The sequence below is a fragment of the Schistocerca piceifrons genome, chromosome 1 (assembly GCF_021461385.2).
Source record: "Schistocerca piceifrons isolate TAMUIC-IGC-003096 chromosome 1, iqSchPice1.1, whole genome shotgun sequence".
NCBI lineage: Eukaryota > Metazoa > Arthropoda > Insecta > Orthoptera > Acrididae > Schistocerca > Schistocerca piceifrons.
The window spans coordinates 46,678,531-46,704,285 of NC_060138.1; the positions used below are offsets into that span (position 1 = coordinate 46,678,531).

At 39.5% G+C, this 25,755-nt stretch overlaps 1 protein-coding gene across 1 annotated transcript in view; it reads right to left on the reverse strand.

Moving 5' to 3' along the window:
* Positions 1-1,950: 1,950 nt before the first annotated feature.
* LOC124776216 (malate dehydrogenase-like) overlaps positions 1,951-25,755 on the reverse strand; it is a 47,319-nt gene continuing 23,514 nt past the window's right edge. The window contains exons 4-5 of the mRNA XM_047251109.1: positions 9,052-9,276; positions 1,951-2,070 (exon numbers count right to left, since the gene is read on the reverse strand). Coding sequence (XP_047107065.1) covers positions 1,951-2,070; positions 9,052-9,276 — 345 coding nt within the window. The remainder of the gene's footprint in view (positions 2,071-9,051; positions 9,277-25,755) is intronic.

Sequence of the window (25,755 nt, forward strand, 5' to 3'; positions counted from 1 at the left end):
TTTTAAATTTGATCAGGATGGCTTAGACGATGATCTATGTAGTGGTCAGCAAGAAATACCACTACTGCAGAAATTGTTGCAAAAGTCCATAAGATGCTCATGAAGGCTTGCCAACTGAAAATGCAAGAAATTGATAAAGCTCTACAGATGTCATCATCCCATCTGAGTAGGCACACAATGTTTTAAGAGTGGAACTGGATATGAGAAAATTATCTGTTAGATGTGTGCCACAGCTCTTAACACAGGATCAGAAATCTGAACAATGTTTGATCTGTTTTGAAAGGAACCAAGAAGACTTTTTGCACCAGTTTGTGACTACAGATGGAACTTGGGTCCACTACTATGTCTCGGAGACAAAACAACAATTAACACACTGGAAATGTGTTGATTCATGACTACTGAAGAAAGCAAGGTAAGTATCATTGGCCTGAAAGGTCATGACATCAGTTTTCTGGGTTTTGAAAAGTATTCTCCTGACAGATTATCTGGAGACAGATTATCTTCCCATTGGTCAAAAATTATGAGAGAATACTATGATAACCTCCTGGACCAACTATAGCAAAATATACATGACAAAAGCCCAGGTTTTGTAAGGAAGACAGTCATTTTTCATCAAGACAGTGTGTGCCCATGTGAAAGTGTCATTGCCATGGCATAAATACATGAACTGAGATACGAACTGTTGTCACACCAACCTAATTCATCTCCTTTGGTTCCATAAGACTGCCATCTCTTCCCCAAGCTCAATATTTTCTTCTGTGGATGGAGATTATCTTCAAATGAAGAACTGATAGCCAAAGTTGATAGGTATTTTGCAGGCCTGCAGGAGTCTAGGTTTTGAAATGGGATAAAGGCACTGGAACATCACTGAATGAAGTACATTAATGTACAGGGAGACTACAATGAAAAATAAATAAGTTGCACTGATGTGAGTTCTTTCTTCCATTCTGGAAACTTTTCAAACTACCCTTGTACCACACCATTAATAATATAAGCATATTCACTCCTTCCACTGGTGCAGATGCACTAATAAAATTATGTCAAGTGATGCTGCACAGGTCTTTATGTCCAGGAAACACAAAAGTAAACACTGACCTGAGGTTGTAGGACAAGATCTGAATAATTTTTTAAGTCAATGAGAGGATCAAACTGTGCCAAACACTTTCAGCGTGAGGGCTGGCCAGAAATTCTGCACATGTGTGGAGATGCTGCACATGTGAAACTTCCTGGTCACACTTTGCACACTTAGCAGTTGTGTAAACAGGGAAATGGAACTGCCACTACTCATTTAGTATATGTTTCTAATCACAGATGTCACTGCTTCACCTTAACCACAATCTGGGATACACTGTACCTGGAGCACTCTCATGCTCTTTTCACAGTGTGTAATGCAACCATGGGAAGGTAACATGTTATTCCATTGCCCTATCAATAAACATCATGGTTCTAAAACAAAACTTTAAAAAATGGAGCATAAATATATTGGATTGGTTGTATGCCCAGATTAGTTATCAATATACGCTTCATGGCAGGGGTATCACACATCTCTCAATAATTAAAGGATAATTTTCAAGCATGTAAGTATATGCGGAACAACTGGTTTAATAACAAATTTTTCAGATGAGAATGTTTGCCTATGTAGCATGGAGGAGGATGAGGCATAGTTACTAAATAACAATTTTAAATTAGAAAAAAGAAAAAATTCTGAAACATGTTATCACTGATGATGAGAAATGAAAAAGTTAATATCAAGCACAAGCACAAACACACCACACATTGACAAATGCAAGCACTTGCCAAGATTTTTGTCACTAATGCTAGACTGACACCTTTATTTTACATTTTAATTATGGAGAAAAATTTTTCACACACATGACTAGATCCAAATATGAACATAATTCTCATAGTTCTATGATGCATGTGTGAAAATTCTTGCTGTGGAAAGTTGTACTAGAATTCTTTTGTACTGGGTACTGCAAAGAACTGGTGCTTCACCTGTGTACTGCACTGCAGATTGGTTAATTCCATCTGTAGATGATTTGGAACGTCTTCAAATGATTCTGAAAACAGCTGTGCAAAACATAAAATGGTAGGAGACACACTCATAACATCTACAAATCATGCTCAAAATTGCTCCTTAATTTTTACAATTATTGACATGTATTCTTGATATCAAGCACTTTCATGGACCAAATTAAAGGTAGGGAAAAGTGCAGTGTTGTGAGACAATAATTGGCTCTTCCAGACAGTAAGCTGCCATTCAAAAGCATTTACTTTTTCTGATATATCAGAAATTAAATTACTTTCACCTTGCAAAATGACATTCAGGCTGTTCATGTGAGACATAATATCAATGAGAAATGCTAGGTCTGACATACAGCAAGGATCTATTAATTTGGTTTTCTTTCCCTTCCTATGTAAGAAATGTACATGGCCAATCATAAATCAAAAAATCTTCTCAGCATTTTACCTTGACTGAGCCAGCATACTTCAATATAGTAAGATATGTCACTATATTCCTCTCCTAATTCCTCCAAGAACTGTTGGAACTCACAATGTGTAAGCCCAGGTGTTTTCAGATAGCTTAGTTAACTGATTTTGCTCTATGTAGAATGCAGTGAATTCCAGACAATGTGTCTTCTGTACATTCTAGCTTTTTGTGCATCAGTGCTGTGAGTCCACTCTGATGGCCTTGCATTGCCAATGCTCCATCTGTGGTCATTGAGATTAACCATTTCCAATCCATACCAACACCATCAATCACTTGCTTGACTGCTTGGGGTAAATCTACGTCTGTTGTAGGTCCTTTCAAAGCCACTAAGTCCAAAACATCCTCTGTTACACACAGATCATTATCAATACCTTGCATGTATATCACCACCTGAGCAGTATCTGTATGATCTGTTGCTTCATCCAATGCAACAGAAAAAGCAACAAAGTTCCTAGCCTTATTTATTAACTGCCTGTGCACATCATCAGCCATAACATTTATATGTCATGTCACTGTTTGTTTGTAATGGACAATTTCTTGAAACCTGTGAATGATTATGGGACACAAAAGTTTTGTAGCCTTAATGACACAGTGTTTTAAAAACACCTCTTCAGAAAACTGTTTCCTGGATGTAATTTTGAAACTTGCTGGCAACAGATGTCCTGTGATTGTCATTCTGAAAAATTGAAAACAGTACATTGTACAGTAATAAGTAATGAAGAGTTCAAAAGGTATCAATTGTTATGACTTAGATTTCAAACCTGTCGATGTGCCTCATCCATTTTCATAAGCACACTTAATTAAGCTTGCTGTTCTTCACTGTTCAGGGTACTACACTCATCTTTATGAAATGAGTTGTAGTATATTGTGATCATGAACTTGTGCTGGCCACCTATTATTCAGCAACACAGTAAAAACTGCAAGTTTTCATCTACTGCTGTAAGGAAGAATTGCAGTTCCCAGTTGTGTTTAAATGACTGAGAACACAGATCTCCCGTTCTTTGCTTTTATGCAGTACTTGCCATTTCTCAGTATGTCTCACATAAGGCTACAGTTGCCAGAGGGAAGCAAGACTGGGTTGTGCTTTGGTCCACCTGGTTCCATGTAAGCAAGAAGCAGAACCATCACCACTCATTTGCTATATGTGTCTAGTCACAGATATTGTCGTTCCGCATTGCCTGCTGGCTGAGATGTGCACAACTGTGCCACACTTCCACACCTTTGCACAATGTGCAGCATTTGGCTGGCCCTGGTCTATGCAAATGTTCCATATTATTGACACTATGAAAATTGTTGCAGTTTGTCATTTCCACTTTTCATCACATTCATTGTCTGTGCAGATTTCTTAAAAACACTTGGAGAACCACAATTAAAGTCAGCATGCTGAGAAAATTGTCATAGTATATGTTGCTCCTTGTAACTTGTCATTGTTGCTGCAAAGCACTCCTTTATTTATCTTGAATTTTGCCAAAAAATCTTGGTTTGCTTGTCACAGACACACTGTGGGAATTCCGGGTGGGTAGAAGTAATGACACATGAGCAGACTGCAGAATAAGATAGAAAGTATGTTATGTGTAATATTGCTCAGAACATGCACAGTATATTGACATGATTGAAAAGCAAAGAACAGACTAATGCAAGCAGCAATCCAATCATACAACTTCACTCAAAGAAAATCTCTGACAATGGTAATTGCATACGACAGATTGTCACTTGAAATTGAAGTCCCCACACACACCTATCATGTTTGTGATTCATTATTTAGTGATGTATGTAAAAATTGTAGATTATGTACCAGTTGATGCTAAAAACACTGTGTCATTAACAAATGTATTATGCTTAATAGTTAGTTACAACATTTTTATAAGTTTATAATTAGCTGAAACAAAATTGTCAAATATTGAAGAAATATTAATTCCACTTTGAGGCAAAATTATCATTTTGGGAGTTCCAGAATACTGGAATGGATATAACAAGACTGTTTATTAATGCATAACATAAAGTATATAGAGTAACTTGCTGAACCAAAAAATGTAATTCTTGTGTGAGAAACATGTGTAAATGTTAGTAACAGAACTACTCCATCTGAACAGCCCTTGTAAGGTCCAATGATACTGAATGACTGGTGTGTCATCCTCTCACCATAGGCATCGCTGTATGTGAACATGGAGTGCAAGTGGTCAACACACTGCTCTCCCAGCTAATTTCAGTTTTTGTTACTGGAGCCGCTACTTCTCAATCAAGTAGCTCTTCAGTTGGCCTCACAAGGGCTGAGTGTACACTGCTTGTCAACAGCAGTTGCAGACATGGACAGTGATCCACTCAAGTTCTAGCCTAGCCTGATAGTGCTTAACTTTGGTGATCTGATGGGAACCAGTGTTTCCACTGTTGCAAGGCCTTTGCTAAAAATTGAAATAATTATGCTGTTTTGTAGAAAGTTAGATTTTTGAACTAATTGTTTACAATTGATATTTTTATGAAATTTTGTTTGAATGCAAATAATTATTTAAGAAAACAAACTATGTTAAACATGTTCCTCATGACTGGAAAACATACTTTTACACTGAAGTTTTTGTGAGAATGTAATTTTTCATGACATCTTTGCCAACATCTAATAATGAGTTTGGTGTCATGGGTTATTACATTTCTACATGAAGGCTGGTGCAAAGTCAAGCAGGGCATGTGTTATTGTTGTTGCTCAGATATTTGTTGTATTTCATACTGACTGTAATACCGAATATTGGATTTGAGTTAATCAACTAAATGGGATCAATGATAGTGTCAACTAAATTGAATCAACGATAGTGAAAAATTGTGAATTTAGCTGCTGCATCAGGAAAGAATGTATTGGAAGAATGTAGACAAACACATCAGGTTATTATTTATGATCAATGAACCCTGGACTAGATTATTTTATGTGGAAGATAAGTATTAATGAATCAAACAATGGAAAATCCAGGCTGGAATGTAACAATATTATAATAAGTATTAATGATATTTTTGCTCTGACAATATCTGATTAACCGATGGCATCTGGTGATACTTTTGAGTTGATATATCAACAAAATCATCAGCTAAATGGTACTATAATCTTTACTCTGGCAAAAGTAAGATTTTTATGTTGAAATAATCAGATAGCTACATTTGAATAAAACACACAAAAACACACACATGCATATGAATCAGTTCTAAAACACAAGTTCCAAATATATGTAGTATAGCCTATTTGTGGCTTTACATTGTATATTATGGTTTTGAGTCTTCTATTTAAAAAACACAAGAAGAGATTGTCACATGAAGAATACTTTTAATAACTGTCTTCTAATAAACTTTTGCATGATGTTTCATTTTTAAGTCACTGTTCATTGACCATATATCCTTCACCACTCTTAACAACATTTTCAGCATAGATTTATAACAACATGACTAGTTGTGATGTAGGCTTGTAATATTATAGTAGCCTTTTTTCTAAATTACCTTAAATTAGGGTCTAAACGAGGGCGATGTACTTGAGGACAATATTATGGAAATGGAAGAGGATGTAGATGAAGATGAAATGGGAGATACGATACTGCGTGAAGAGTTTGACAGAGCACTGAGAGACCTGAGTCGAAACAAGGCCCCGGGAGTAGACAACGTTCCATTAGAACTACTGATGGCCTTGGGAGAGCCTGTCCTGACAAAACTCTACCATCTGGTGAGCAAGATGTATGAGACAGGTGAAATACCCTCAGACTTCAAGAAGAATATAATAATTCCAATTCGAAAGAAAGCAGGTGTTGACAGGTGTGAAAATTACCGAACTATTAGTTTAAAAAGTCACAGCTGCAAAATACTAACGCGAATTCTTTACAGATGAATGGAAAAACTGGTAGAAGCCGACCTCGGGGAAGATCAGTTTGGATTCCATAGAAATATTGGAACACGTGAGGCAATACTGACCTTACGACTTATCTTAGAAGAAAGATTAAGGAAAGGCAAACCTATGTTTCTAGCATTTGTAGACTTAGAGAAAGATTTTGACAATGTTGACTGGAATATTCTCTTTCAAATTCTAAAGGTGGCAGGGGTAAAATACAGGGAACACAAGGCTATTTACAATTTGTACAGAAACCTGGTGGCAGTTATAAGAGTCAAGGGGCATGAAAGGGAAGTAGTGGTTGGGAAGGGAATGAGACAGGGTTGTAGCCTCCCCCTGATGTTATTCAATCTGTATATTGAGGAAGCAGTAAAAGAAACAAAAGAAAAATTCGGAGTAGGTATTAAAATCCATGGAGAAGAAATAAAAATTTTGAGGTTCGCCGATGACATTGTAATTCTATCAGAGACAGCAAAGGACTTGGAAGAGCAGTTGAACGGAATGGACAGTGTCTTGAAAGGAGGATATAAGATGAACATCAACAAAAGCAAAACAAGGATAATGGAATGTAGACGAATTAAGTCGGGTGATGCTGAGGGAATTAGATTAGGAAATGAGACACTTAAAGTAGTAAAGGAGTTTTGCTATTTGGGGAGCAAAATAATTGATGATGGTCAAAGTAGAGAAGATATAAAATGTAGACTGGCAATGGCAAGGAAAGCGTTTCTGAAGAAGAGAAATTTGTTAACATCGAGTATAGATTTGAGTGTCAGGAAGACGTTTCTGAAAGTATTTGTATGGAATGTAGCCATGTATGGAAGTGAAACGTGGACGATAAATAGTTTGGACAATAAGAGAATAGAAGCTTTCGAAATGTGGTGCTACAGAAGAATGCTGAAGATTAGATGGGTAGATCACATAACTAATGATGAAGTATTGAATAGAATTGGGGAGAAGAGGAGTATGTGGCACAACTTGACAAAAAGAAGGGACCGGTTAGTAGGACATGTTCTGAGGCATCAAGGGATCACAAATTTAGCATTGGAGGGCAGCGTGGAGGGTAAAAATCGTAGAGGGAGACCAAGAGATGAATACACTAAGCAGATTCAGAAGGATGTGGGTTGCAGTAAGTACTGGGAGATGAAGAAGCTTGCACAGGATAGGGTAGCATGGAGAGCTGCATCAAACCAGTCTCAGGACTGAAGACCACAACAACAACAACAACAACAACAATACCTGGACAACCTGCCTCTCCATAGATGGAATGATGCAACATAGTAAACAATTATATAAAAGTGATCTGTGACTCTACAACTAATCTCTGTTGAAACAAATGATTCTAGTATCTTTAGAGAGGGATCTTACCTTCCTCACCCTCTTCTGTCTGCACTCCCAATGTCCTTGCATGCTTTTGTTGGAGATGCAACATTTTAATATACAAATTCTATAACAGTACATTAGTTAAACTCTGAAATGTTCTTATTTAAAGTGTATTATACTCCATCTACTTTGTCCTAACCTGTATTTATGTGTTTCAGCATTAATTTGGGGCGAGACAATGTGGAAGTCTTGATAAGGTGATGCAACTGATTGGTCACCATTGTAGCAGCCTATATGAAATTTTGCATGAACAACCATAGAAAATTTCTTCATTGTCCATTCATGGTTTACAAAATCTGATTGCAATTTGTTGTATGCATTTTTATGCATGCCAGCATCGGTGATTCAAACCTATATCACTGATACATGGTCTGGTATCATCCTATTAATAACTGACATCCAAAACCAGCTTTGTTGATTCTGAACTATGATTTTTATTTCTTTTATTTTCTTTATCAAAATGTCTCATCTTTTGTCATAATGTTGCAGCTCTCATCAGTTCCATTAGTAAACATTTTTAATGATTAACTCTGAACTAGAGCAGAAATATTATAATACTCCAATCATGCAGATGGATTTTAAGATCCACATCGGCAGTGATGTACCTCCGGCCTTGCATCACATTACAACTGCCATATTTAAACAGTAGACACTGTAACAACAGCTTAGTGAAGTACATGTTTAATGTAAATGTAACCTATGAGGTCAATTATGATAGCTCTATGTGGATGGCAATATAAATTTTACTCATTACAATTTCTAAGAGCTCTACCTCTCAGTGTCAATAACAAAATGTATTGTGAATACTCTGCAGTTTTCTCATCTTATGAGAAATATTATATATCATTTTGCCACAATTTGTAATGACATTTAGCAACTCTGTTCTTGTAGAGTATTGCCTATATCACCTACAGATGTGAAGCTGCCAAGAAAAATATGAAGCTTGCCTCAACTGCATCAAAACCATCTGCATCCCTTTATCAGTGGTGGATTATACCCAGCCCTGAATATGATTGTGGTACAATGGAAAAAACAGCAGGCCACATTATTCATGAATGACCAATAAGAAAGTTTCAAGGGTACTGATAGAACTTCATTATGGCCTCTCCAAAGTGTACTACATAGTTAAGCTCCCTGGACATAGACCTAGAATGTAATTGTGAAATTAATAAGGTCTGTACATGTTCACTTGCTATGTATACTTGTTTGTTAATATTTTTGTATGTTTTTATACCTTATTTTTCTGTTTACATGCACTATATTTTTCTGTACCATCATTACTAGTTAAATAAAATAATTGTGAGTGTTCAGTTATTCTTACCTGTTTGATTTTCCATGAGCGATCTTTGCACACTGTTGGCATTGTAAACATCAAACCTGGAGGAACATCATAAGAGCCGTCTGAGAACACAGCCATTGACACAGCCTTATCTGGTTCTGTGCCATGCCACAAATCATGTATATGTTTTATAATTGCTGTTGATTGACTGAGGTTAAAACGTGCTGGCTTTGAACCTCTTTGTAGGTTTTGTTGTTTCACCATCTGCTTTAAAGAATGCAGAAAACATTGATATAGCAAACGAAACTTTGCTGCAATTAACATGACATGAATAACATGTCACAATGAATATTGCAATGACAATGATACTATGACCTGCAGTGATGTGAAGATGATAAACAAGCTAGCACAGAAGCTACAAACTAAGCATGGCTAGGACCTGACAAAAGCAAAAGCTGATTTGATGTTATCCATCAGTCCAAATGAGCTGAAACAAATTGAGACATGCACCACATCACATCACATATAGCTTAAACTAGAATCTATTTCTGCATCAAAAGGACCTGTTCAACAGCAGCACAGCTTAAATATGTTACACTTCATGAAATACAAGATGGAAATGTCATGATGTATCACATTTCTGAATACTTTAATACTATGAATAAGTTACAAGCAATAGATGCCAAGATTGATGGTGATCTTTTGTTTTTGTTTTTGCAGTCTTCCACATGGTTATGGTGGTTTTTAGGACTTCAACTGAGTCTCATGGCAATTGACTAGATGCCAATGTTCTAAAACTAAAATTCTTGGGAGAAAACAATGGAATCATTCAGACCACAATGAAACTGTGAATGCTACAATGTTTGTTAACTTGAGTGAATAGTTTGTACTATGAATGAGAATGACAAATATGAGACAAAAATCAAACCAAAACCAGAAAAAGTGTAGCCCTTGTAATAAAAAGAAAATAAAGAGTCAATGAGTGGTTTTTCATGAAGAAACAATGAATGAGCCATGAACAGTGCCAATAAACACATTCTCCAAACACATTCTCATAAACAACAAAATCACAAGTACATTTTAAGTTTGCAGTCGATGACATTATTCAAGTACAGAATACAGGTGACATCTGCTTCTACCTTCATACACTGCAAACCACTGTGGGGTGCATGGCTGAGGGTACTTACCACTGCACCAGTTATTATAGCTTCTTCCCACTTCAATCATGAATAAAATGCAGGAAGAACGATTGTTTAAACACCTCTGTGCATGTAGTTATTAGTCTAATGTTGTCTTCACAATCTCCATGGAACTGATATGTAAGGGGGGAGAGGAGGGAGGAGTAGTATATTCATAAGTTCATCATTTAAAGCTGGGTCTTGAAACTTTGTAGGCAGGTAGTCTTAGTATAGCTTCTGTCTATCTTCAAGTGTCTGCCAATTTAGACTCTTCAGCACATCCATGATGCTCTCCCACTGGTCAAACAAAATTCTCAACAGTTGTGCTGCTCTTCTCTGTATAAGTTCAATATCCTTTGTTAGTCCTATTTGATGTGGACCCCACAAACTTGAGCAGTATTCTACAATAGGTCACACAATTTTTTTAAACAATCTCCATTGTATTTTGACTACATTTCTGTAGTGTATTACCAAAGAACCAAAGTCTGCCACTTGCTTTATATACAACTGAGACTATGTAATTGTTCAATTTCATATCCCCCAACTTGCTATACCCAAATATTGGTACAACTTAACTGGTTCTGAATCATTGATACTGTAGTCATAGAATACTACAGTTTTTTGTTTAGTGAAGTGCATAATTTTATGTTTCTAAAAATTCACAGTAATTTGTCAATCTTTGCACCTCATCGAAAACCCAGCAAGATACAGCTGAATCCTTTGCAGTTTTTTGACACAATCCTTTATTTTAGACAACATCACCATCTGTGAAAAATCTGAGGTTACTATTAACATTGTCTCCATGGCCAGTAATACACAACATGCCGCACGAAACATGCTGGCAGTTCCATAATGCTGAAAAATGCTTTGTATGTGGCAGATCTTGGAAGCAACCTGTTTCAATAATTTGTTTTATATCATTCAAAAGCATGTGCCAATACAGAAAAATGACTGAAAAATGTAGTAGTCTCTGTTTTTTAGAAGTTTCTTTCAGAGCCATTTTCACTATTAGGCAAGACTAGGTGGCCGCCTAGGGCAGCAAAATTTTAGGGGCGGAAAACGCCAGAAAAAATTAATTTCAAATCAGTCAATGAAAAAATTGAGAAAATGAGGAGAAAAAATGAAAAAGAGGAAAAATTAAAACACCAAATGTTATCAAATGTATACAGAACAGTTACTTAATAACTCTTTACTTACTCTGATGAAAGTGGATGATGAAAAAGATGAGATTTATTCCTATTTCTAAAAATATTTCAATTAGAACAGAAACAAAATAACAACACAATTATCCAGATGAACTAGTCTGATGCTTTGGCCTGTCTCTCATCAGGATAGTATAATTTCTAAATTCAAGGATAAATTCACACATTCGATAATATAGTTCCACATCTTTATTAGTCCATTTTCTTGCAATTAAGTAAGTAATTGATGCCAAATTTGGTGGTGCTGGTATATTCAATTGAGTTCTAGTTTAAAATGTTGAGCACATTCTTCCTATTTCAATTATTTTGGAAATTTCAAAAACGTAGGACAAAAAATGAGAAACTGAAGGCATCTGTTTTCCGTTTTAAAGGAACTGAGTTCAAAGCATGGAAACTGAGGACTGTTGTCCCCAGAAAATAAGGGCATCTGGTCACCTTAGGAGATCTGCATTGTTGTCCCATTGGATTTTGATTGCAGGGGGGAGGGGGATGGTTGGGAGGGAGGGGGATGGAGGCATATCGTGGAGACTGAGGGTAGTAAAAAAGAGGGGGCATCATGTTTCATTTCTTGCCTAAGGTGGCAAAACACCTAGCAACAGCCCTGGTTTTTTTTAGCATGACTGTATATCGTGGTTAGGTCCTCCCATCATGAACTGTTCCACTAGGTACATGGTCAACTATTCTTTTAAAGATGAAGTATAGTTCCTGCACACGCTCCAGTGTGAAGATAAATGCTTCAAGTTCCTGTTTGAGATTTGATACTATTGCCTCTTTATCTAGTTTGTTGAATATACAAAGCTTCCTACAATTTTTTTAGTTGCCCTTTGTGCATTGATAACCATTACTGCTGCAATAGCATAATGGTCATTCATATTTGTATCAAAGTAGACATCCTCAGAGAGATTGGGTCTGTTGGTTGTGGTTTGATCCAACATATTTCCATCATGAGGGGATTTCGGAACTATCTGTTGCAGGGAACTTATGTACTAATTAACTAGGTTTTTTACCAACATTTTTATTGCACCAGGGGAGGGGATGACTGCTGATGATCACAAAGATCCCATTATTGTTTATGCCTACCCTTGATACTAACTCTTTCCCAGACAGCCTTGTGTGCAGCTATCCTTTTGATATACACTTGAATTTTCCCCAAAAATTTCACCATTATCAACTTTTAGTTTAAAGCAGTTTTCTGAACACGGTATTATGTGGGCTCCAGTGCTTTTTAGGAGCTCTTTAAAGTATGACACTTTATTCGAAATGCTTCAATATCTAATTGCTAGGAGTTTAATATTCTTTCATGTTGGAGGCATTTCTTTGTAACTTACATTAAAACTTCTGACTCTCCTACATTATTGTTATCTCGACTGGTGCAATACACCCTTGTTACAGCAGAAAACTAAATGTAACACAGGCTGTCAGTTATGATGCATAGTACAGTAACTGTAACTCACAAATGAAGATTTACTATAAAATACGTTAAGTATAACACTAGTAACTCCTGAAAATTCTCAAAAATATGTTTATTCACACAGATAAACAGACAAATATGGAGCAAACTTTCTTTTTGTTTAACAAAGATATTACTGCTAAAATGTATTAGGCACAAACACTTGTAAACAACTGAAAATGTCAAAGTATGCTGCAACAAAATGGTTTCAAAGTGGTTTGCTGCATTTTGTTTGAATCAGGACTATCATCATTATTTTTAGCTGAAGCCATCAACATAGTAAACTACATCAAAATCATTGCTTGGTATGCCTCATCATTGTGCATTTGGTGACAATTTTCTCTTGTTAGAAAAGACTGTGATGAAGAGGATGGGTTTTAGTGTTGTAGGACTGCCGAATCCAATGATGCACACTATACCACATGTAATAAACACTATTTTATTACTTGGAAGCACACATATACAGTTAGATACATTCTTGACCTCTCTCCATGTGTGTAAACTTTCGCGTGCGGACACAGACTGGTGCAAAGAGCTTTGCAAAACAAAGATACTACATGCAACTTGGTCGATAGTCGCCACAAGAGAAAATTCAGTTGTAATGGACAGTAAGGAATATGTGTAGGCTATTCTGACAGCACCACTTCTGGACAGAAAGTGAGCGTGGGTTCTGCATATCAAGAGATGTGAAGTTCATTCACCATGACAGTTGTGAACACAAGTAGACTTTTGTGGATTTCAATGAATGCAACATGGCTCAACATCAGTAAATATGTCTCATACTGAACTCTGTAGAAAGATACTCGTGGGGTCTTCTACACATCTGACAATGAACCCTTCTATGTTCTGTCTACATGTGACAAGTGGCTTTGAAGTATCACAACAGGATGTGGGTGCAGTAGACTGAAAATATTGTAATCTGCAGAAGAGGGAGCCAACCAAGATGCACAGACCCATAAACAACACAAGCCAGTAATCAGTCTATGACAACAATTTGTTTTGTGATCAGGTGCAGAATGAAGAGTGAAGTCACCGAGTAATGACTGCCTTCCTCGCAACCAAAATAATTTTCTGAAAAGCATTAACATTTTTGTGTACATCAATTTCCACAGTTCTCAGGTAACTTTTGGACAACAAAACAGCATGAAAACTAAGAATCTTGAAAAGTGATGATTTCTAAAAAAATTACAAGTTATCATAGAATGCAACTTTCACAGCTGGTATTTACATTATTGCTGATATTTGCTTTATTGATATGTGGCCATGGTGCAAGGCACAATTTTTTTCCTAGTATTTTGTCTTCCAAGGCTGAAGACATCATCAGAGACTTTAATGACTCAGGAAACTGTTACAGACAAGTAGAGGTGAAAGCAGATAAAATTCTAGGAATTCATGTAGACTCTAAGTTAACGTGGGAAACACACATCAACCATACCTCCACAAAATTGTCTCAAGTTACATATTTAACGTGGAAACTGAGAAGCCTGGTGACAAAACAATATTTAAGAGTTATTTATTTTGGACTCTTTCAGTCACATATAGAGTATGGACTGCTGATATGGGGACACTCTCTTCACATCACTGAAGTTCTAAAAATTCAGAAGAAAGTGATGGCAATGAGCAATTCTGGTAGATCAGAGCACTGCCAGTCACTGTTAATTCAGCTGAAAATATTAACAGTTACTAATCTTTATATATATGCCTCAGCATTGTATGCAAAAAACAATATAGCAATTTTGAAATGAGGGAAAACATACACCACCATAATACCAGAGACAAAACAAAATTAGACATACCACATTATGTGATGTCACTGAATGTATTTATCTTATGTTATGGTGTATATTATCTTCTATGGGCACTATTTGCAATGTTCATTTAGCTTTAAGGTACTATTCAAGGAAAATGTTATATGATATATGTGGTGTCACCGCCAGACACCACACTTGCATAGATGGTAGCCTTTAAATCGGCCGCGGTCCGGTAGTACACGTCGGACCCGCGTGTCGCCACTATCAGTGATTGCAGACCAAGCGCCACCACACGGCAGGTCTAGAGAGACTTCCTAGCACTTGCCCCAGTTGTACAGCCGACTTTGTTAGTGATGGTTCACTGCCTACTTACTTTCTCATTTGCCGAGATGACAGTTTAGCATAGCCTTCAGCTACGTCATTTGCTACGACCTAGCAAGGTGCCATTATCAGTTACTATTGATATTGTGAATCATGTACCGTCAAGACCGACGTTCATCATTAATGGATTAAAGTTAAGTATTCCACCAGCTATGTCCGTTTTTCTAAAGTCTAATTTCCTTGTATTGTTCCAGACCTCATGCCAGCCTGCGTGAGCTAAAACGTGTGCCTTTCGGCCTCGTCTAGTAACACAGTGTTGGCTCTCCTGCCAACCACAACATTGGCGATGAGGCAAAACCATGTTCTTATTGATATTGCCCTGATTTACTTGTGTAATGGCTTCACCACAATCTCCAGATGTACTGTCCGAATTTTATCGCTTACAGAAACAGCAGGCGCAGGCCTTACAGGATGCCCTTGGACAGCTCGTCCAGGGTCAACGTGCGATGCAAAACTATGTGGCAGCAGCCGCTCCACCGCTAATGCAGCCACAACACACAGTTGCACCAACTTTTCGACCTTTTGATGCTGCACTGGAAAGCTGGACGGAGTGGTCACGCCAATTTGGATTCCATCTCGCCGCCTTCAGAATTCAAGGTAACGAGCGGCAGCCTTTTTGTTATCATCAGTCGGCGTGAACACGTACCGTGTGATAGTCAAATTATTTCCCGACGTGACATAGCAACTCTGTCCTACGAAGAAATTTTGTCTGCGTTAGATGCATATTTCAAAGAATCAGTCAATGTAGTTGTGAAACGGTATACCTTCTTTCGTACAAAACGTACGGCAGGTCAGACTAATCGGGAGTGAGTTGCAACCTTGCAAGGCCTTACTAGGGATTGTGCTTTTGAGTGTCAATGTGGACTCCCTTATTCAGATACTATGGTACGTGATGCAATTGCACAGAACGTTTCTGATGTTCGTATAAGGGAACAGATTTTGAAACTAGTCAGTTCCTCCCTTCAACAAGTGATGGACATATTGGATCAGCAGGACACACTTGACTTTGCTCAGGAATCATTTGAAACTTCACCAGCCATGTGTCAGGTTAACCGGCCCACCGGGCAAGCTGCACGGAGCAGTAAACAGCCCTCACGCCCGGCCGCGACACTGCTGCCAGGCTCTCAGCCATGTGTGCCATGCCGGCAAGCAAATGCGGTGCTCAAATCCTGCCCGCGGTGCGCTACTAGACATTCGCGTGAGAATTGCCCGTCACGCCAAGCTATTTGCTTTTATTGTAATAAAAAAGGACATGTTGAGAGTGTTGAAAAAGCTCAGATCGGAAGCTCAAAACCATTCCAGGCCCTTTGCTTCGCTCCGGAATCGGAATCGAACCAAGGATACTCAGGCTTGCGAAACTTCGCCCATGAAAATTCATGTAGTTCATTCCACTCCGCCCAGTGCCACTCTCTCTAACAGTGACTGTGTTCGTCCCACAAATAGTGTGCATCGACATCACCGGAACTCCCGTCAAGTCGCAAGTGATTTTGTACCAGTGTCAGTTCACGTTGCACGAGACAGTCGCTCTTGTTGTCAGCAGGACAATAAGCTTTTTGTGACCTTGGACATTAATGGCAAAGTGATACCATTCCAGCTCGATACCAGGGCTGCAGTTTCACTGACCAATCAAGACACTTACAAACTGCTGGGCACACCTCCGTTGCGTGCAGCAAATATTAAGTTAACTAGCTATTCAGGTCAAGAGATCCCTGTATTAGGACAGTGCAGCCTTCTCGCAACATACAAAGGACAAACAAAACTTGTGTCATTTTACGTCCTTCGTTCTTCTTCTGCAGTCAACTTGTTTGGTTTCGATTTATTTCAGTTGTTTAATTTGTCTATAGTAAATCAGGTCCTACCAGTGAACCAGACTGTGCCTTCAAACAGTGTTTCTCGTCTATGTGAAGAATTTGCAGACATTTTTGCACCGGGCCTCGGTTGCGCTAAGAACTATAAAGCACATTTGGAACTGAAAGTACACGCGCAACTGAAATTTTTCAGAGCACACAATGTTCCCCACGCATTTCGTGATGAGGTCACAAAAACATTACATGATTTGGAATCACAAGGTGTAATTGAACTTGTGCAGGCTTCTCTCTGGGCATCACCCTTAGTAATTTTACCAAAACCTTCGGGAAAATTGAGACTTTGTGTGGACTTCAAGACAACAGTGAATCCACAACTAGTGATTGCAACTTTTCCTTTACCCCGCCCGGAAGACAAACTGTACCCAGGCAAATATTTTTCTAAGTTGGACGTCGCAGATGCGTACTTGCAAATACCGGTGGACGAAGAATCCCAGCGCGTTTTGGTGGTTAACACTCATCTTGGGTTATATCAATTCAAACGACTGCCGTTCAGGTGTGCATCCACCCCTGCATTGTTTCAGCAATATCTACAAACTGTTTGTGCGTCGGTCCCTACTGCAGCAAACTATCTGGACGATATTGTGATCTCCGGAAAGATGGAAGAAGAACATTTAGCCAATCTCAGAACATTATTTCAGGTCTTGCAACAAAATGGTCTTCGCTTGCGGAAGGACAAATGTGTGTTTTTTGCTCGTGATGTGCCATACCTGGGACATGTACACAATGCCCAAGGCATACATCCCAGTCCCGAGCACCTCCGTGCCATACAAGACTTGCCTTTGCCACAGAATTTGAAGCAGCTACAGAGTGTGCTGGGAAAAATCTACTATTATCACCGATATGTTCCACACGCCTCTGCCATTTCAGCTCTGCTTCATTGCTTACGCCGTAAAGGTGTTCCGTTCGTCTGGACGACGGAATGCGAATGCGCCTTTCGCCAGTTGAAATCGGCGTGCTTTCCAATACTTGCCTTACGCCATTCGATCCCCAGAAGCCCCTTTTGTTGATGGTGGATGCATCGGATTTTGGGAGTGGTGCTGTGCTTGTGCACACAGATGGATCGCACGATCGTCCTATTGCCTTTGCGTCCAAATTGCTCTCGTCTGCACAAAGAAATTATTCACAGATTGAGAAAGAAGCATTGGCTCTCATATTTGGTGTTACAAAGTTTAATGATTTCTTGTATGGTCGTCACTTTACCATCATCACAGACCACAAACCTTTGACATCACTTTTTCATCCGAACAAGCCTGTACCTCCACGTACAGCATAGAAATTCATTCGCTGGTCTATTTTCCTCTCGCAGTACCGCTACGATATCTTGTATCGGTCCACTGCTAAGCACGGAAATGCTGATGCGTTGTCCCATTTGCCTGTTGCTGAGGATAGCCCATTTGATTCCTCCGAACTTGCTTGCATGTTCATTGATTTGGTAACCAATGACATGGTTGAATTGTTTCCAATTGATTTTCGTCGTGTAGCTATAGCCACAGCTGCCGACCCTGTCCTTGCTACCGTTCTGCATTTTGTTGCTACGCAATGGCCCTTGTCAAAGTCATGGATCGGGGATCCATTGGTTCGCCAATTTTTTGCTCACCAGGAGAGACTTTTTGTACAACATGGTGTTTTGCTGTTGCATTCTGATAATTATCAGTCCAGGGTTGTGGTACCACGTTCGTTACAGTCCTCTGTCTTACAGATTCTCCACCAAGGACATTGGGGTATAGTGACAACAAAACAACTTGCTCGTCAGCACTGTACTTGGTTCGGAATCGATGCCGCGATTACAAATATGTGCTCTTCTTGCATGATGTGTGCCGAACAACAATCAGCACCACCACAGAAATTCTTTGCATGGCCAAAAGCCACTTCCCCTTGGCAACGCTTACACATTGATTTTGCTGGTCCATTCTGGAATGCTCGATGGTTGGTTGTGGTAGATTCATTCAGTAATTTTCCTTTTGTTGTCCGGATGTCTTCCACGATGTCATCTGCCACCATCCAAGCGTTATCTGCTATCTTTTGCATTGAAAGTCTTCCACAGACTATTGTTTCCGACAATGGCCCACAATTCATGCCCGCAGAATGTCAGATATTCTGCAAGGCCAATGGTATTTAACATCTGACGTCCGCACCATTTTCGCCACAGTCAAATGGTGCCGCTGAACGATTGGTCAGAACTTTCAAGTCACAGATGTTGAAGTTGAAAGAGTTGCATTCTCGGGAGGACGCGTTATTGCTCTTTTTGTCCTCGTATCGCTCTCAGCCCCGAGATGGTTGCTCGCCGGCTGAGTTGCTCCACGGTTGTCATCATCAAACCTTGATGTCTTTGCTACATCCACCACATCAGGTTATTGTGCAGCGGCAGACACCTGCTTTTGCTCCAGGCGACGTTGCCTACTATCGCCACTATCAAGGTTCACGGCGCATTCTTCGCTGCCTCGGCCGCGCTATGTATCTGGTTTTGGGGTCTCTGGTGAGGTGCGTCGCCATCTCAATCAGCTGTGCCTCTGTCGTCACATGGGATCTGCCGCTCCCCGTCTGCTTTCAGCGACAGTGCCGTCCGGTCAGCGCGCTGGGGATCCATCTACTGGTTCGCCTCAGCCCCAGGTGTTACCAACGCTGCCTTCCATTTTGCCCCATGGTGATGTGCCGCCACCGCCACCTGTTCTCCCGCCGGCGACGCCTGCAGAGGGCGCTTCTCTGCAGCCGCCGGGCGCCTCCCTGGGTCCCGCGCCGCCTATCGCTGCTGGGACTAGTTGTCCTCCAACATGGAACTCTTGCCCGCTCCGGACCATGTGTCGTCTTCGCCCGTCGGGTGCCCCGGCCTGATGGAGGTCGACCCTTCGGCCCTCCTGTCTCTCTACGGGCGCATACACCACATGTTTGTGTGCACTCTGGAGCAGGTTTTCAGGCATTTCCTAGCTCCCGCGGTCCGAATGGCAGGGTGCAGGTGGCAAAGCCTCGCCTGTTGTTAGGCTCCCCATCTCGTCACATACGTCAACATGGTGTCCTCCCCACGCCGGGCGGAAGCCTTATACCACAACCGTACACTGATTTGCAGGGGAGGAATGTGGTGTCACCGCCAGGCACCACACTTGCTAGGTGGTAGCCTTTAAATCGGCCGCGGTCCGGTATACGTCCTACCCGCGTATCGCCACTATCAGTGATTGCAGACCGAGCGCCGCCACACGGCAGGTCTAGAGAGACTCCCTAGCACTCACCCCAGTTGTACAGCCGACTTTGTTAGCGATGGTTCACTGCCTACTTACTTTCTCATTTGCCAAGACGATAGTTTAGCATAGCCTTCAGCTACGTCATTTGCTACGACCTAGCAAGGCGCCATTATCAGTTACTATTGATATTGTGAATCATGTACCGTCAAGAGCGACGTTCATCATTAATGGTTTAAAGTTAAGTATTCCACCAGCTACATCCGGTTTTCTAAAGTCTAATTTCCTTGTCCTGTTCCAGACCTCACGCCACATTGCGTGAGCTAAAACGCGTGCCTTTCGGCGTCCTCTAGTAACACGGTGTTGGCTCTCCTGCCAGCCACAACAATATACATGTAAATTGCCTATTCCACCTCAGGTGGTCAATGGTGAATAAAGAATATGAATTTGAATGTAAGCAAGATCAGCAAGCTGAATTGTTTACTTGTAGCCATGCCTTGGTCTGTTTGTGGCATCATCAGACCAATAATTAAAAGGGTGTGGAGGTGCTGATGTACACTATGGAGCTTGTAGTGGGAAAGAATTGGCGTTGTTTGTTTTATTTAGCACTAAAGAAGAAATTGAAGAAGCAGCAGAAAAGAAGAAAACCTCATGCTGATTTCGATATGTGAATGATATGACTTCATGGAGAAAAAGAACCCTCTGAATTTCTAAATTTTATGAATAATATTAGTTGTAATATGAAGTTCACTGTTGAAAAAAGAGAAAGACTCTCAGGTCTCATTTTTTGATGTAGAGGCACAAGAAAACCTGAGGGAATATTAGGGCATAAAGCCTACAGAAAGGCCACTCACAAGGACAGATGCCTTCACAGAAATTTCAATCACAATTCCAAGCAGAAAGAAGGAGTGATCAAAACATTGGTGGACCATGCTAAAAGAATGTGTGAACCACAATACTTGTAGGATGAGCATGATTGGTCACTTGAGAATATCCTTCAGAACAAATGGTTACTCTGAAAAAGAGATATAGGGGACTCCATCCTAAATCTCTAGTGCTACTGATCAAAGAACCAATAAAAGAGAAAGTTTTCTTTCAATTCCTAAAAACTGTCACAGATCACATCAGTAAAGTGCTCAGAAAACGTGGTATTGATACAACGTTTAAACCAACAGGAAAGGCACACAAATATCTGAACATTTCCAAGAACCTACACCCGCTGATTGCCACAGCAGCAGTGTATGAAATGCCCTTACAGCTAAGTGTACCAAGGAAATACAAAAAGAAGGATTAACACCTGCCTTAAGGAACACTAGAGTAATTGCCACCTGGCCAAGATGGATAAATCAGCTGTAGCACATCATGCACTAGGACCAGTGAACCACCAAATTCATTTGTCTGACACTGCGACTTTAGCAAGATCTAATAATTGCTATTCTAGGAACTATTCTAGGATGCACAAAGAGACCATAGAAATTCAAAATTGTATAAACAATCTCAGTAGGAGATAAGAAGGATTGAAATTAGATAAGTTGTGGACATTAGTGCTAAATATAACAAACAGCATCAACTATTTCCCACTACAAATGCCACAGCATATGTCAGCACAACACCCCAATCTTAAGCAGCAGTCTGATGATGTCATGAACCAAATGTTCTGTGGATACATATAAACAATTCACCTTTTTTGAGTTTGTTTAAGTCTGTAACAGTTTCTTGATCAACAGAGCCTCTTATGAAGTTCAAAACATTGCAAGACTAAACCTTAGGCAGAAAATTATGCCTTGGACCATGGGTGTATGCCTATAAATCAGATATATGGGTGTATGCCCATAAATAGGATATCAGCCATTACAATTTATGTTCAACACAGGATACTTTTCAATCACTTGCTAAACAGCTAATCACCTGCAGAGGACATTCCTTCTAAGAAAGGTGCCCATGCACTGACTGACCATACATGCTGCCAATAGCAAATTCCACACAGTAAATAAGTCCACAAGGAGAAGCAGCAAACCACACTAAGCTGCATAAGGTATGGCAGACATGGAATTCACCTCCACTGAACATGAATGGAAATAACTGAAAGAAACAGTGTTTCCCCCATTTTCACACTGGCTTAGCCCCAGTCTGCAGACCTGTATTCACAAACGTAGTGCTATGTGAAATTCTTATAATGCTGAGTATACACCTCAGTTTTATTTGTGTGAATTATGCTGTTACCAAAGTTGTGAGAATCTGTTGCTACTATCACTCTTAAATGAGTAGCATGACATATGTAATTGTCAAATTTTCAGACATATGCTTTTCAGGTTACAAATTACTCTGAGCATCAATTTCTTGGAAATTATATAAAAGCAATGAAATAAGTACTGATATTAACAAATTGCTAATGTTCTGTTATGATCTCTTATATATTTTATTGTTATTATTATTCAATCTCTTGGCTTATGTGACATGTTAAAAGTGTGGGTGACATTCAAGTTATATTCAAAAGAAGGCGGTGGAACTTCACTATGATACCACCCCACAACAAAACCTGGAACCGTACTTGCATGATGTGAGCATCATATTTCTTGAAGAGATATACACCAGATCAGCAACCAATGCCAAGTGTTAAACCATTGACTGATGGAGAAGGAACTTCAATACATTATGTCAGCTTCACATCAAATGCATCAGAGGTTGTGGTGATCAGATTTTTGGCATTCACTAATTATAAAATCTTAATTTTGGGCTTTATTGTGGCTTTTACATATTAAATATGGGATTGGGAGCACCAGCCACAAGAATGTAAGTAGATTGTCACAAACCTTTATTATAACAAACTGTGTTTTGGACCTCAAAATTAATACTTTACATTCCAGCTTGTTTAATAGTCCAGAACATCAGTATCAGGACCATCATTGCCATGGCACAAAATGATGTGGTGCTAAGTTCTGTGTGAAATTTTATGATGCATAGGTAGTGTGATTTTCTTGAATGCCTCCGTAACAGTTGCTTAAATTCATCAATTGTCTGGTATTGTTGTTTCATGATGTGCTGCTTAATTATTCCCTCCAGAGAACTATCACATGATGTCAGATCTGGACTCCTCAGAGGCCACTCCATTGGTGCTGGCAGATGCACTGATCCTCTCCCTGTCCACCTGTCAAAGAAACATGACTCTATGAGGTGCCTACTGGACATTGCACCCCAGATCATAACAAGTGGAGGATTTTTCTCTAACTCTTCATAATAATATGGGCTTTTGTTACTCCAGAAAAAATACTCCTTTCCCAACAAGACTGATAAAATGCACATTCATCTGAGAAGGAAACTATGCCATGCTGTGGGAGCCTCACAAACACATTGAGTAATCTTGAGCAAGCTTCATGTCTTTGCCAAATGTCGTTATCTCTCAACTTGTTTACAAATTTTGCCCTAAAAGATTTTTTCATTTGTGTCAGCATAGTTGTTTTTGGAATTCCATGTTCAGCAGATGTTTTCTGCAGTGAGTTTATTGAAGATCTAGTCACATGATCTGCCACTGCTGCACATGTCAGTTGTCATGTTGATGGTTGACCTGTCCACTTTCCATCCAAAATAAATCCAGTTCTGAGGAGCTTCTGTTGCCATCACAGTATCATTTACTTTGGTGGAACTTCTTTATGGAATCATGCCCCAAAATCTTGTTGTACATCTCTTAAGGTTTTGCTAGTGTGCATACATTCCTGAACCCATGCACTTGCCAGAACATGTTCGTCCACACAGAAGATCCTCGTGTCCATCATCTGAAGAGAGAGAAAAGACATATGGAGTATAAATATGAATTTACTGTATTTTAAAATTTTTGTTACTGAGAGACAAACTGCAGGCAGACTTTGATGTGGGTGTTGTGAGCTGTAGCACAAGTCATTTATCAGATGATGGTTGGGCTGCTGGCTGCACAGCTAAATATTCACTGTAGCTGGCTGTCAGCATCTCCCAGTGGTTGCATGAGGACTGTGAGTAGTGCGTGTCTTCAGAAACATAGATGGATGTCTGGCACTAGCAGCAGTCATGTACAGAAGCTAAGTCTCATCAATGCCATCATCAAAGGCTCTGATCTGGCATCTCCAACCGAAGCTTCCACTACTATCACTGAGAAGTGTCTCTTTTGCAGTCTGGAAGGCCACCATCAGGACTATCTTTCTCTTAACATTCAGCAGAGCTCTCTCACTGGGTATCGCCATGCACTTTATTAGCCAGCTCATGTTCTTCTTTTGGCCAATCAAATTAATTTTGCAACATCCTCATTAACTATCTTGTACTAGCAACAATTTTCATGGCAGAAAGGCCACTCATAACTACTAAGAAAGATAATCCTAGATCATATGTGTTGATGTCTCATGCCCTATTGATGCACCTATTTGTCATGCTGCCACTAACTATTTTACACTGCCCACAGTTCCCACAGCAGAAATACCACACATAACTGCCAAGAAGATTATTCCTAGAGGGTGTGTCTTGATCCCCTGTGCCCTGTGGATGCATCCATAAGTCATCTCTGTTTTTATCTTTGCAAATGGCTGCTTCCACTACAGGTTGTCAATATGTGTTTAGGTCTGTGACTGCTCCATTACCTGCCCAGATATACAATATCAGCTGGGTGAACATCCTGGGAATCATTGAGTGCGCTGCTCCAAAGGGTTTTCCTCACCCCTTTCTCAGGCAGCTATTGTATTGAGGTGGCAGGCAGAACATCTTGTCTGGCCTACACACTAGAAGATAAACATCTATGATGTATTAAATGGGTCAGAACATCAAAAGTTGTTCAAATTGATATCAAACCACTAGTCATATGCCGTACTTAGTATATTGTTGACAGACCACCAAATAATAAAATAATTGACTGCAGTAGTGATGGTTTCTCCTTTCAGAGAGAAGTGAGAACAGCTGTACAATGCTTCAGCCAATGTCCTGGAACTGACTTTATGGAAACGTTTGCTCTGGTTGCAAGCATTATGTCATTCACGCTACTCATAGCTCTAACAGGACATCTTAATTCATATCTCACAGTTTCATGTAACCGCTGGATATCTAAATGGTGACACTGTAGCACAAGCATTCATGACAACCAGGCTTACATTTAAAACCTTAAAAAGAATGACAGAAGTTGAAAAAGAGAACCATATAATCAAGAACACAAGTGATAGACTCTAAATATCGAAATCTGGTGATAAAGTACGTGTAATTTGAGGAAAGCCGTTTATGAATTTCATCAGAAAGTTAAAAGTGGCATGCCAAGTTGGTTGGAACTCTAAAATTAATCAGATTGGATCCAGCAAATCGATATCTGTGTGTTTGTCAGCAGTCAAGAATGCAAGTGATACACTCTAAATGATGAAATCTGGCGATGAAGCATATGAAATACAAGAAAATCCATTTATGAATTTCATCAGAAAGTTGAAAGTGGCAACTTCAATGGAACTCTAAAATTCATCAGAATGCATCCAGCAAATCGATATCTGTGTGTTTGTCAAAAGTCAAGAAAAATGTATTGTCTACCTAGTTATATATGTGGTTGACATTATAACTCCTTCAGCAGATTTGGATGGAACAAAGCAAATCAAGGATATGATATCTTCCACATCTCATGCCAATGGCCTTGGGAGATGATATATTTTGTAAGCAGCAAGAAAAATAATTCAAGTGACAAAATTACATTATGACATAATGGCTACATTAGAGAGCTCTAAAAATCACACAGAATTATTGAATT